Raw genomic sequence first — 12,025 nt, forward strand, 5'->3', positions numbered from 1 at the left:
GAATATCTGGTGAGGCAAGACAACAAGCAGGGGATGGCCAGAGAGTAGAAAGGAAGAGAACATTTCAGAAAGGGGAGTGTCTAGCAGGGTCAGAGAAATCTTAGCTGTTAAGTGATGGGAATGAGCTGGTGGTGCTTAGGGAGAGTGATGTCAGTGGAGTGGGAGGAGTGGGTGGGTGATGAGGCAGGGAAGATCAGGTGTGAAAATGTCCCTTTTGAGGTGAAGGAAAGTAGAAAGGACCAGATTTCAACTAAACACTCATAGGTAGGTTCACATGTTAAAAACCTTGGTATGTCATTTAAAAAAAGAAGCAGCAGAACTGTTTGCTTTTGGTGCAGTGCTCCTCAAAATGTGGAGTATGAAGTGCCTGTGTCACACTTGCCTGGAGCACCAGTTCAAGTGCAGATTTCCAAACTCCAGCTCCATCTTCTGGATCAGAAGTTCTTTGCGTGTATTGTGGGAAGCCACATGTTAAAAAAAAAGCTCTCCATTAATTCTGATGTTGATCGGAAGCTGGAGGCCCTCTCTTTCTTGAGAGTGCCTTAATTCTCACCTGGAACTCTCAGAAAGCATCTTTGGGTTGAATCTGCTGAGTTCTGTGGATTATCCTAACCCTGCCAGAGATTTTTCAGATTTGTGTATTATTATGGTAGAACATACAGATAAGCAGCCCTCTTCTCTGTAGTTTGATGAGCTCTTCTTAGTTGTCCCTGATGACATAAGGGAAAGTGCCTTCATATACACAGCAGGCATATAGATTCTCTTTCCCTGATTGTTCTCCTTGGTGTTCCTTCCATCTGTGGTTATCCCTGTATACAAATATATGTAAGACTACGTGAAGTGTTAGACACATCTGAGTTGTTCCTGAGGAAAAAAATTATATGATGTATAACATGATCAGTATGCTAGGACTGTGGAATTACTGTGACAGGGCCAACTATCACAGGAGTTTCAATCCAAGATTCTTTACTAAAAATAAACATGTTTTGCTAAGATTTTTTTTTTGCTACAGTATGAGAGAATGACAGCTTATAGCTCTGTTAAAATAGTTTAAAATGGACCAAGATGTTTGTTCTGTCTGATGTAGGAATGCATTTATGTATGTGTATATTCTCATACGTTGATGTTTATCATTATTAGCAGAGGTTTCTAACTTGTCTTTTTATTTTTTTTAGGTCATCCTATGCTGATATGTTGCATGACAAAGATAGGGTAAGTGTAAAAGGAAACTGTTATTTATTTATTTATTTATCTTTTTGAAACTGTTATCTTAAAGTGGTGTTTGAAACCTTCCACTATGTGGTTAAAAACTGCCCCCAGAGGCACGCTGTTAGAATGACGCAGAGAGGCAGCAGTAGGGTGCACTGCTTGGGAAAGAAGGAGTCTGGGTCCTTCTTGCTCCTCTATTACTGACTTGAGCATGACCTTGGAGAAAACATGAGACCTCTGCAGACCTCACTTATTAGAATTTATAATGAGTGGGCCATACTAGCTGATTTCCATAATCTCTGGATACAAAATACAGTTTTACCTGGAATAGTTACTTTGTAATTTTAAAATAGAATCTCTAGAGGTCACTGCAGACTGTATTTTGTAAAGTATATTTGGCTTTCACTGCAGAATTACATTTCAGCTTTTCTCTTTCATTTTTGTTTCATCTGAGTTCTCTTTGTTTGAATTATGTTATAATTCTGGTCTTATCATGGTTAGCAACCCAGGATTTCCTGGTCTCCCAGAGTGCTTAACTAGTCAGCCTCATCCAGATCATTCAGAAATTGGGAGGCTTGAAGGAGAGGGATGCAGGGCCAGGCTTAAAAACTGAGCAGTGCTTGGCAGAAGGATCAGGGCACATGGTAGGGCTGGTCATGAGGCTGTGTTGGTGGCAGTGTCTCTTTCACCCAGCCCGGATTAACTGCCTGCTTCTTGGCAACACTGTGACAGAAGGGCCTCCTTAAGCACCATTAGTGTTCAGACTACACCACAGGGGCTAAGTGCCTCCCTCATTTTTGTCAAATATCCAAGTGCCTTTGCTGATCTGCTGAGGAATTACAGAATGGAGAACAAACATTGTTGGCTTTTGACTAATCCTCTGTAGTTTAACGTTCTTGACTTCTTGTTGGACTCATGGGCCTGTGAGCCTCTCTGATTTTTAGTGTCATCTCTAGAGAGAGTCCTTTTTGACTCAGCTTCCAGAGGATTTGGACAAATGGTGGTGTCGTCCATCCGGTCAGCCAAGCCAGAAAGATGATGTCTTTCCCTTATCTAAGCCTATAGTTGATTGACCACCAAATTCTATTGTTCTTTCAACCCCACTGCCTGCTCAGCACTCATTGACTGGTGTCGGCCCCTCTTTTCCTTCCTCTGTGCTGCTGCTGCTAAGTCGCTTCAGTTGTGTCCAACTCTGTGCGACCCCATAGACGGCAGCCCATGAGGCTCCCCTGTCCCTGGGATTCTGTAGGCAAGAACACTGGAATGGGTTGCCATTTCCTTCTCCAGTGCATGAAAGTGAAAAGTGAAAGTGAAGTCGCTCAGTCGTGCCCGACTCTTAGTGACCCCATGGACTGCAGCCTACCAGGCTCCTCCGTCCATGGGATTTTCCAGGCAAGAGTACTGGAGTGGGGTGCCATTGCCTTCTCCGTCTTCCTCTGTACAGCAGCCCTAAAACCCTTCAGTGTCCTCTTGCTGCCTTTGAGGTAAACTTCAAATTCCTTGATGGAACATTCCTGGGTCTTCATTATTTAACTCTTAACTTCTATTCTCCCCTTCCCAGTTCTATACGTGAGGAAATGGAGTCAGAAGTTGCTGGTTAGTGACAGTCAAGAAAAACATGTTTCTCTGTACTTTTGTATCGTTCCTTACATTTTGTTGTTGTTTTAAAACACTTCTATTATCCCATAAAATCAATCCTGGTACTCAACCTTCTGGTTGCACCCCCCTCCCACAAGGCAACCACTGATAGATTTTTCTGTCTGTATAGTTTTTGCCTTTTTTGGAAATTTCATCTTAATGAAATCATATAATATGTAGTCTATGTGTCTTTTTTCCTTCATTCATCATTTGAGGGTCATTCATGTTGAGGGTATTAGTATCCATTCCTTTGTATTGCTGAGTAATACTCCATTATATGGATAAACTGTATTTTATCCATTTACCAGTTGATAGACATTTGAATCGTTTCCAGTTTTTGGCTGTTTTGAATAGTCCTGCTTTGAACATTCACATGTAAGTCTTTGTGTGGACATGTTTTCATTTCTTTCATATAAATATATCAGAGTAGAATTGCTGGGTCTATATGTTGAATGTACATTATTTAACTTTGTAGTTTTAATATATTTGGAAGGCAAATAAGCACATGAAATTATTTTTTCTAATGACTAATAGTGTCAAACATCATTTTATGTGCTTATTTGCCATCCAAATATCATCTTTAGTGTAGTCTAGGATTATGAACTCACATAGGACTCTTTATGGATACTGCCAGTTGTCTTTTAAGAAGCTCCAGGCAATGGCACCCCATTCCAGTACCCTTGCCTGGAAAATCCCGTGGATGGAGGAGCCTGGTAGGCTGCAGTCCATGGGGTCACTAGGAGTCGGACACGACTGAGCGACTTCACTTTCACTTTTCACTTTCATGCATTGGAGAAGGAAATGGCAACCCACTCCAGTGTTCTTGCCTGGAGAATCCCAGGGACGGGGGTGGGGGGTCCTGGTGGGCTGCCGTCCATGGGGTCGCACAGAGTTGGACACGACTGAATCGACTTAGCAGCAGCAGCAGCAGTAGTAACTTCAAAGTTGGATAATTAAAAAGTGATCGCTGTGCACATTTCATTGTCTTTTTTCTTTATGTCAGAGAAAAGATATTTCTGATGTGCTAAATAAACATGTGGAGGTAAATTAGCAGCATGACTAATTTAGTCATTGATGTCAGTCACCTTCAGACAACAGTCAATAACTTCAAGTTACATTTTGTATTTTTTTGCATTGTGTGATGGTTTTGTATGTTAAGAAAATTGAAAAAGTATTGCAGGTATTTTAGTATTTGTTGTTTAGAAAATACAACTTTTTTAAATTAAAAAAATTAAAAGTGATAGCTCATTTAATGGATGTTATTTATTTGGCACGTATTCCAACCCTGTTTCCTGTTGAGGATGCTGCTGATGAGGGTTCTCAGGTGATTGGCTTGCAGACTGAACTGAAGCTCCCGAACCAGCTCCTAGACCTGCTCTCTTTCCATTACCCCACAGCCACAGCTGCACAGAGAAATCTGCACCGTCCTGCTTTTTGTGGAAATAGTGTATTTGATGTTCATTTTCCTAGTTCAACAATTCTATCGGTTGCCATCCTGATTTATTTTAACTTTTTTTCTTTCTTTGCCATAAAAAGCACGTAACATAAAATGCCATACTGATTTTATCCAAGACAAAAATGCAATTACTTTAGGAGTCAAATATTTCTGTGAGGCTTACGGTGAAGTAACAGTCCCCTGGTGTATCATTTCCCCCAGACAAAACATTTTTATGCTTACACTCAGAGGCAACCTCCTTTCTTCTCTTTGAACTGTTTGTTTTATGTTTACTTCCAGACCTAAATAACTATTATCTACTGACTTCCCACTGTAAGAGCTAAGAATCTGATATTCTTTCAGCTCCTCCTTCCCACTCGTTCTCCTTTCCTCCCAGCACAGTTATAGTTTTTGCAAAATTAATACTCAGTGTTTCAGTAGGCAAGTCACTTAAATTCTTTATGCCTCTGTTTTCTCATCTGTAAAATAGGGATAGCAATAATACCCCCTTTTGTGACGAAGTAAGCGCTTATATAAATGTGTGTTAGTTAAAATCATGTTGACTTTATTAGGCATGTATAAACACTGTTCACAGTTGAGCTATGTGATAATTTTGATTGCTGTTCCTTTCTTGCATTATTCTTTGTTAATAATTAACTTATTTTTGCTTTATGTTTTATGTAGTCATCCTTTTATGCCCATACTTTCTCCCCGTAGTCTAAAATTTCTTTCCAAAGGAAAGTCAAAACAGTCGGCTGTTCTGTCAGTTTCATCTTAGAGATTGTTCCTGGGTCATTTTCCCCGGCCTCAGTCTGGACTAGGTGCGTTCTAGACCTGCAATTCTTGTTGTCTGCAGATCTCCTTTGCTCCTCTTTTTGTATTGAGTCCTCCGTTTCCTGGGTCTCCTTGTGTTCCTCTTTGGTTCCTTCCCTCTTTAGTGAAGCTCATCCTTTATCACATTACTCTGAGAGGGTTCATGGGGAGTAAGGTTTTTGAGGCTTGGCTTATCCGAAAACGTCTTTATTCTGTCCTCACACTAAGGGCTGGATTCTAGTTTGGAAATCACTTCACTTCATAATTTTGACATTATCACTCCATTTGCTTTTAGAGTTCAGTGTTGCTATTTTGAAATATAGTACTGTTCTTTTTTTTTTGGCTGTACCACACAGCCTGTGAGATCCTAGGGCCAGGTATTTAATTAGCCAAAGTGTTACAGAGGAAAAAAAATATATAGATATAGATATATATGATTAAATTACTAAGGACTTGAACTAAAAACAAAGAAACAATTTCCTGAGAAGAAAATATTTTTTAGCCCAGGAAGCTGTATGAATTAAGAGCCTAGTGAGGAAACCAAAAGCCACATTATATGTTTCAGTGGGCTCCCCTGGTGGCTTAGTGGTAAAGAATCCCCATGCCAATGCAGGAGACATGAGTTCAATCCTTGAGTCTTGAAGATACCCTGGAGGAGGAAATGGCAACCCACTCCAGTGTTCTTACCTAGAAAATTCCATGAACAGAGGAGTCTGGTGGCCTACAGTCCATGGGGTTGCAAAGAGTCAGACACCACTGGGCACACAAGCATATGCATCTGTTTCAAGAGAAGGAATTGGTTACAGAGGTATGGGAGGACTGGGAAGCACCAGGGTAACCTTGTGGTAGTAATTGCAAGAAGCAGTTCCTTTACCTGGGGACACAAAGGGAGAAGACTGGAGTTCCCAGAACCTAGACGTGTGGAGGAGAGGTCCTGTGGAGCTGATGCTCAGATCTCTGAAGGGAATTGCTACTTGAGTGCTGCTCCTAGCTCTGAAGGGCCTGAAGAGAGTGCACATGTGGGAAGGAACAAGCTTTCTCCATCCTCTAGTTCCTGTGTTGTCCAGTCGTCTAAAAGCTGGAAAGAGGAGAGTGTGGTTTGCAGAGCGTGAGCCTCAGCATCTCTAAGCAGATTATGGAAGAGTGGGTGTGGAGGGGAGACACAATTACTTTATAAATTTTAAGAGGCTGACCCAGTGCTCCTGGAGCCTCGGGAGGCCTGTTCAACTCAACCAGTGCAAGCCACAGAGGCCACAGGGTTGGGACTTCACTCTGCTGCTGCCAACTGTGACTCTAGAACTTCACAAAACACTTACAATAACTGGTATGAAGTAACAGTTGTTTCTCCCTTTCTCTTAGAATATGAAATACTACCAGGGCATCCGGGCTGCTGTGAGCCGGGTGAAGGACAGAGGACAGAAGGCCTTGGTTCTTGACATTGGCACTGGCACAGGACTCTTGTCAATGATGGCGGTCACGGCTGGTGCCGACTTCTGCTATGCCATTGAGGTGAGCCACACTCTTCATGTGTATGTTCTCTGTCCTGTGTGGAAAGTTTCTTGTGTGCCTTGCACTCTCCCGGTCCATTTCTTCACAGACATACATGGAGTGTTCGCTCCATGCCAAGCACAGCGCCAGGTTCTGAGGACACAGAGATGAATCAGACACCATTCTTTCCTCCAGGAGCTCATTTTCTTCTCTGAAAACAGTGATTCTCAGCCTTGACTGAACATCAGAATCACTGAGGAGCTTTTAAAAAATTCTAATGCCTAATCAGTTGTTGTCCTGCACGCCCCCGCCCCCGATTTTAATTAATAGTTCTGGGATGTGGCCTGAGCATTGGGATTTTTTAAAGTGCATCAAGGTTGAGATCTACTACCTTAAATGTCCTGACAGAGCTAGCTATCTTACTGCATTTACCCGTAGTTTGGCAATCTGCCATTTCACTCCTTTAATAAAATATTAAACAAAATTATTTTTCTGGTAATGCAAATAATAAGCTTCCCAGGTAGCATTAGTGGTAAAGAACCCGCCTGCCAATGCAGGAGATGCAAGAGATGCAGGTTGGATTCCTTGATCAGAGATACTCTAGAGCTGGAGGGAGGGTATGGCAACCCATTCCAGTATTCTTGCCTGGAGAATCCCATGGACAAAGGAGCTTGGTGGGCTATAGTCCATAGGGTTTCAAGGAGTCAGACGAGACTGAAACAGCTTAGCACACATGCATCTGTGCGTGCAATGTGAATAATACATACCACTATAGGAAATTTGGTAAATATGAAGAAGTGTATTGACTCAATAGATGACTAACCAGTGTTAAAATTTTGGTGTATTTTGCCCTACAAAAGTTGTTTTATATTGTGATTAAGTTGCAGATGACAAAGTCCCAAAATAACAGTGGCTTAAACAGAAGTTTTTTGCTTTCTCCCGTAAAGTATAGAGGTCAACACTCTAGGGTGCTCTGCCTAGACTCCTTCCAGCACCTGCCTCCTACCCCCATGTCTACAGGGTGGCCCTCAAGCACATAGTCTAGAAGGGTGACAGTTTAGGCTGAGGGAATACCGTGGTGTGTTTGGAACAGTGTTGTCCAGAGTTGTGGCAAATGATGTCATGGTAGAAAAACCCAGAAAGGTAGATTGTAGCCAGACTCTGGAAGACCTGAGTGTCACATTAAAGACTTTAATTGTGAGTTAGGTGTTAATGGGCTTCAAGTTTCTGGATAGTCCAACGGTAGTGGTAAGGTTGTGAGTGTGTGCATGTACCCACATGCAATTCTGTACACTTGTCTCAGGATTTCATTAAAATGATTAAGGGTCATTCTTTGCCTTTGGAGGCGTCATCAAGGCTCTGAGCTGATACAGAGAAATCAGCATTTGAAGATAGTTGCCTTGATAGCCTCAAGTAGATTTTATCTTCATAAATGAAGAAGCCAAGACACAGGTTAAAGTCTTAAGTCCCACATTTAATAAGTAGGAGGGCTAGACCTGGATCTTGGTCTTTTGGTTCCTAATTTGGTGCTCACTCCACACTGGTAGCTTTGATAGGATGGTGTATGTGTGTGTGAGAGAGAGTGCTAGTGTGGGTGTCTAGGGTGGAGGCAGGGATGCCATTGATGATAAGAGGAGTCCCTCTTTCCAGTAACTTATTTTGTGGGAAAGACCCTGCATTTCATTTTGGACATGTTACATATGAGACAGCTGTTGGGGCAGGAGCCAGTACCTTTGTGGACTGCTAATGAAAAACATAGGATGAGAACATACTTTTTGATAGTATTGGTAGAACTGTTTTCTTAGGTTTTTCCATATTTCCATCTCACTTGACCTGGATTTCTAATCTCTTGCTGTTCTGGCTTGTGACTGTCAGACCTCTTCCATTTGACTCTTCAGATCTTTATGGTGGCCTCCCAGTTTTTGCTCTAATGACTACCTGGTTGATTCTTTGGTCTTCCTGTCTTTGGACTGCCCTGTGGTTTGCAGCTCTGCTTGAACTGCATGGCAACAGGAAAGACAGGTCCAGAAGAATGAGTGAGAGAGAACCTGATGGTCCCTAGAGACGGGAGTCTGAACCTTATGAGGGTGACGTGTACAGTGGATTTGGGACTCACTTGCTAAAGATATGACAAGTAAAGCTGGCAGTGTAGGGGGTTGTCCAGGGAGAGAGTAGACTGAAAAAAGCAAAGGCAGGATGTGTTCAGGGGGCTGAGTGAACAAGAGTGGCCATGAAGTCAAGTCCAGTCAGAAGTGAAAAGACCCTAGAGGCAGGTGCAGATGGCGTGGAAGTCATGAGAAAGAGGGAGTGATCAGCAAGTGTGGATGTTACTAGAGCAGCACTGTCTATTAGAACTTTGTGATGGTGAAAATCTATGACTGTGCTGTCCCGTATCATGGTCCCTAGCCACATGTGGCTGCTAAGTACTTGAAATGTGACTAGGAGAACAGCTCTTCCTAGGCCTGAGGAGCTGAAATTTTAAAATATTACTCCATTTTAATCCATTTACATCTAAATAACTACATGTGGCTACTGTATTACTACAGGTATGGAAATTAAGCAGAATGGGGGCTGAGAAAGCTATGGGTTGGCAGCTAAGAGGGTTATTGGTGACCCCCTTTAGGCAATATTTTCAGGAGAGTAAGGTTGAGGATTGGATAGAATATAAGAAATTACAGGCATTGTCTGCAGGCTACTCTTTTAGTACATTTGAAAAGGAAGGAATCTTGGGGAAGATGTGTTGGTTACAGTGACTTCTGTGGCACAATGACTTGAAAACCAAGCATGATCCTGGCTTCCTCATTTTCTTTCTCCTTTTTAAGGGCAAAAAGAACATTCCCAGGAATCTCTAGCAAACCTCTCCTTGGATATATCATTGGCCAAAATAAAGTTAAATGCTGTTTAATTTATTTCATTTACCTGGCAAGAAAGATTCACTTGCTCTTAGACCAGACAGTACATCCCTTGAAAGAAGATTAGTTCTGCAAACCGATTTGAGGGCTAGGGGAGAACACAGGATGATGATGTTGAGAAATCAGCTTCAGGGTTCATTCGATACTGTTTGAGGTAAGTTCTTGAGTTCTTGGTGGCTGAGGAAGAGGCTGTGAAGGACAGACTCTGCAGGGTCAGCAGAGGAGATGAATGAAGGGGCAGGAGGGCTGAGAGGGTGGTAAGAGCACGTGATACTTTTGGGGTGGAGGCAGACTGATTGGTGAGAATTGAGGGTCTGAGGCCCTCCAACGACATCAAAACCATCAAACTAGAGCCTTGAAATAATTTGAAACAGATTGTGAAAGTTTTTTTCCCCCTACCCGAGCACATATTTTTTGTAGAAGTATATAGTATTTTCCTCTTGATTGTAATAGAAATATGCTTTTGTGGCAGAAAATATAGGTGGATACAGAAAAGGTCTTAGAAAAAAATGGAAATCTTGTCATTATGACTGGTCACTTTATCATTTTCTAGAATCAAAATCATTTCTAAAATTCAAAAAGGCCAAATAGTTGTCTGAGGAGGCCTTAAAAATAGCTGAGAAGAAAAAAAAAAAATAGCTGAGAAGAGACATAAAAGGCAAAGGAGAAAAGGAAAGATATACCCATCTGAATACAGAGTTCCAAAGAATAGCAAGGAGAGATAAGAAAACCTTCCTAAGTGAACAATGCAAAGAAATAGAGGAAAACAATAGAATATGAAAGACTAGAGATCTCTTCAAGAAAATCAGAGATACCAAGGGAACATTTCATGCAAAGATGGGCTCGATAAAGGACAGAAATGGTATGGACCTAACAGAAGCAGAAGATATTAAGAAGAGGTGGCAAGAATACATAGAAGAACTATGCAAAAAAGATCTTCATGACCCAGATGACCACAATGGCGTGATCATCCACCTAGAGCCAAACAGAAGGCAATGGCACCCCACTCCAGTACTCTTGCCTGGAAAATCCCATGGATGGAGGAGCCTGGTAGGCTGCAGTCCATGGGCTCGCGAAGAATCGGATATGACTGAGCGACTTCACTTTCACTTTTCACTTTCACGCATTGGAAGAAGGAAATGGCAACCCACTCCAATGTTTTTGCCTGGAGAATCCCAGGGACGGGGGAGCCTGGTGGGCTGCCGTCTATGGGGTTGCACAGAGTCGGACGTGACTGAAGTGACGCAGCAGCAGCAGGAAGTGTCACTATGAGCAAAGCTAGTGGAGGTGATGGAATTCCAGTTGCGTTATTTCAAACCCTAAAAGATGATGCTGTGAAAGTACTGCACTCCATATGCCAGCAAATTTGGAAAACTCAGCAGTGGCCACAGGACTGGAAAAGGTCAGTTTTCATTCCATTCCCAAAGAATGGCAATGCCAAAGAATGTTCAGACTACCACACAATTGCACTCATCTCACACTCTAGCAAAGTAATGCTCAAAATTTTCCAAGCCAGGTTTCAACAGTATGTGAACCGAGAACTTCCAGATGTTCAAGCTGGATTTAGAAAAGCCAGAGGAACCAGAGATCAAATTGCCAGCATTCGCGACATCTTTGAAAAAGCAAGAGTTACAGAAAAACATCTAATTCTGCTTTGTGACTACACCAAGCTTTTGACTGTGTGGATCACAACAAACTGTGGAACGTTCTTCAAGAGATGGGAATACCAGACCACCTTACCTTCCACCTGAGAAATCTGTATGCAACAACAGTTAGAACTGGACATGGAACAACAGACTGGTTCCAAATAGGAAAAGGAGTACGTCAAGGCTGTATATTGTCACCCTGCTTATTTAATGTATATGCAGAGAACATCATGTGAAATGCGGGGCTGGATGAAGCACAGGCTGGAATCAAGATTGCTGGGAGAAATATCAATAACCTCAGATATGCAGATGACACCACTCTTATGGCAGAAAGTGAAGAAGAACTAAAGCACCTCTTGATGAAAGTGAAAGAGGAGAGTGAAAAAGTTGCCTTAAAACTCAACATTCAGAAACCTAAGATCATGGCATCTGGTCCTATCACTTCATGGCAAAATAGATGGGGAAACAGTGGCTGACTATTTTGGGGGGCTCCAGAATCACTGCAGATGGTGACTGCAGCCATGAAATTAAAAGACACTTGCTCCTTGAAAGAAAAGCTATGACCAACCTAGACAGCATATTAAAAAGCAGAGACATTGCTGACAAAGGTCTGCCTAGTCAGAGCTATGGTTTTTCCAGTAGTCATGTATGGATGTAAGAGTTGGACTGTAAAGAAAGCTGAGCACCGAAGAATTGATGCTTTTGAACTGTGGTGTTGGAGAAGACTCTTGAGATTCCCTTGGACTGCAAGGAGATCCAACCAGTCAATTTCCTGAATATTCAGGAAATGAGTCCTGAATATTCATTGGAAGGACTGATGCTGTAGCTGAAACTCCAGTACTTTGATCACCTGATGCAAAGAATTGACTCACTGGAAAATACTC

The 12,025-nt window shown here is 42.1% G+C and overlaps 1 protein-coding gene and 1 non-coding gene across 5 annotated transcripts in view; both read left to right on the forward strand.

Annotated features, from left to right (window-relative positions):
* Positions 1-12,025, forward strand: part of PRMT7 (protein arginine methyltransferase 7) — a 40,769-nt gene that overhangs the window by 5,294 nt on the left and 23,450 nt on the right. For all 4 annotated transcript variants that reach the window (NM_001101990.2, XM_005218569.5, XM_024978199.2 and 1 more), the window contains 2 exon segments: positions 1,176-1,212; positions 6,455-6,604. In NM_001101990.2, the coding sequence (NP_001095460.1) occupies positions 1,176-1,212; positions 6,455-6,604 (187 nt within the window).
* Positions 3,817-3,944, forward strand: LOC112442431 (small nucleolar RNA SNORA19). The gene has a single exon (XR_003030525.1). It is a non-coding gene; the product is annotated as a small nucleolar RNA SNORA19 (small nucleolar RNA).

The sequence above is a fragment of the Bos taurus genome, chromosome 18 (genome assembly GCF_002263795.3).
Source record: "Bos taurus isolate L1 Dominette 01449 registration number 42190680 breed Hereford chromosome 18, ARS-UCD2.0, whole genome shotgun sequence".
Lineage (NCBI taxonomy): Eukaryota > Metazoa > Chordata > Mammalia > Artiodactyla > Bovidae > Bos > Bos taurus.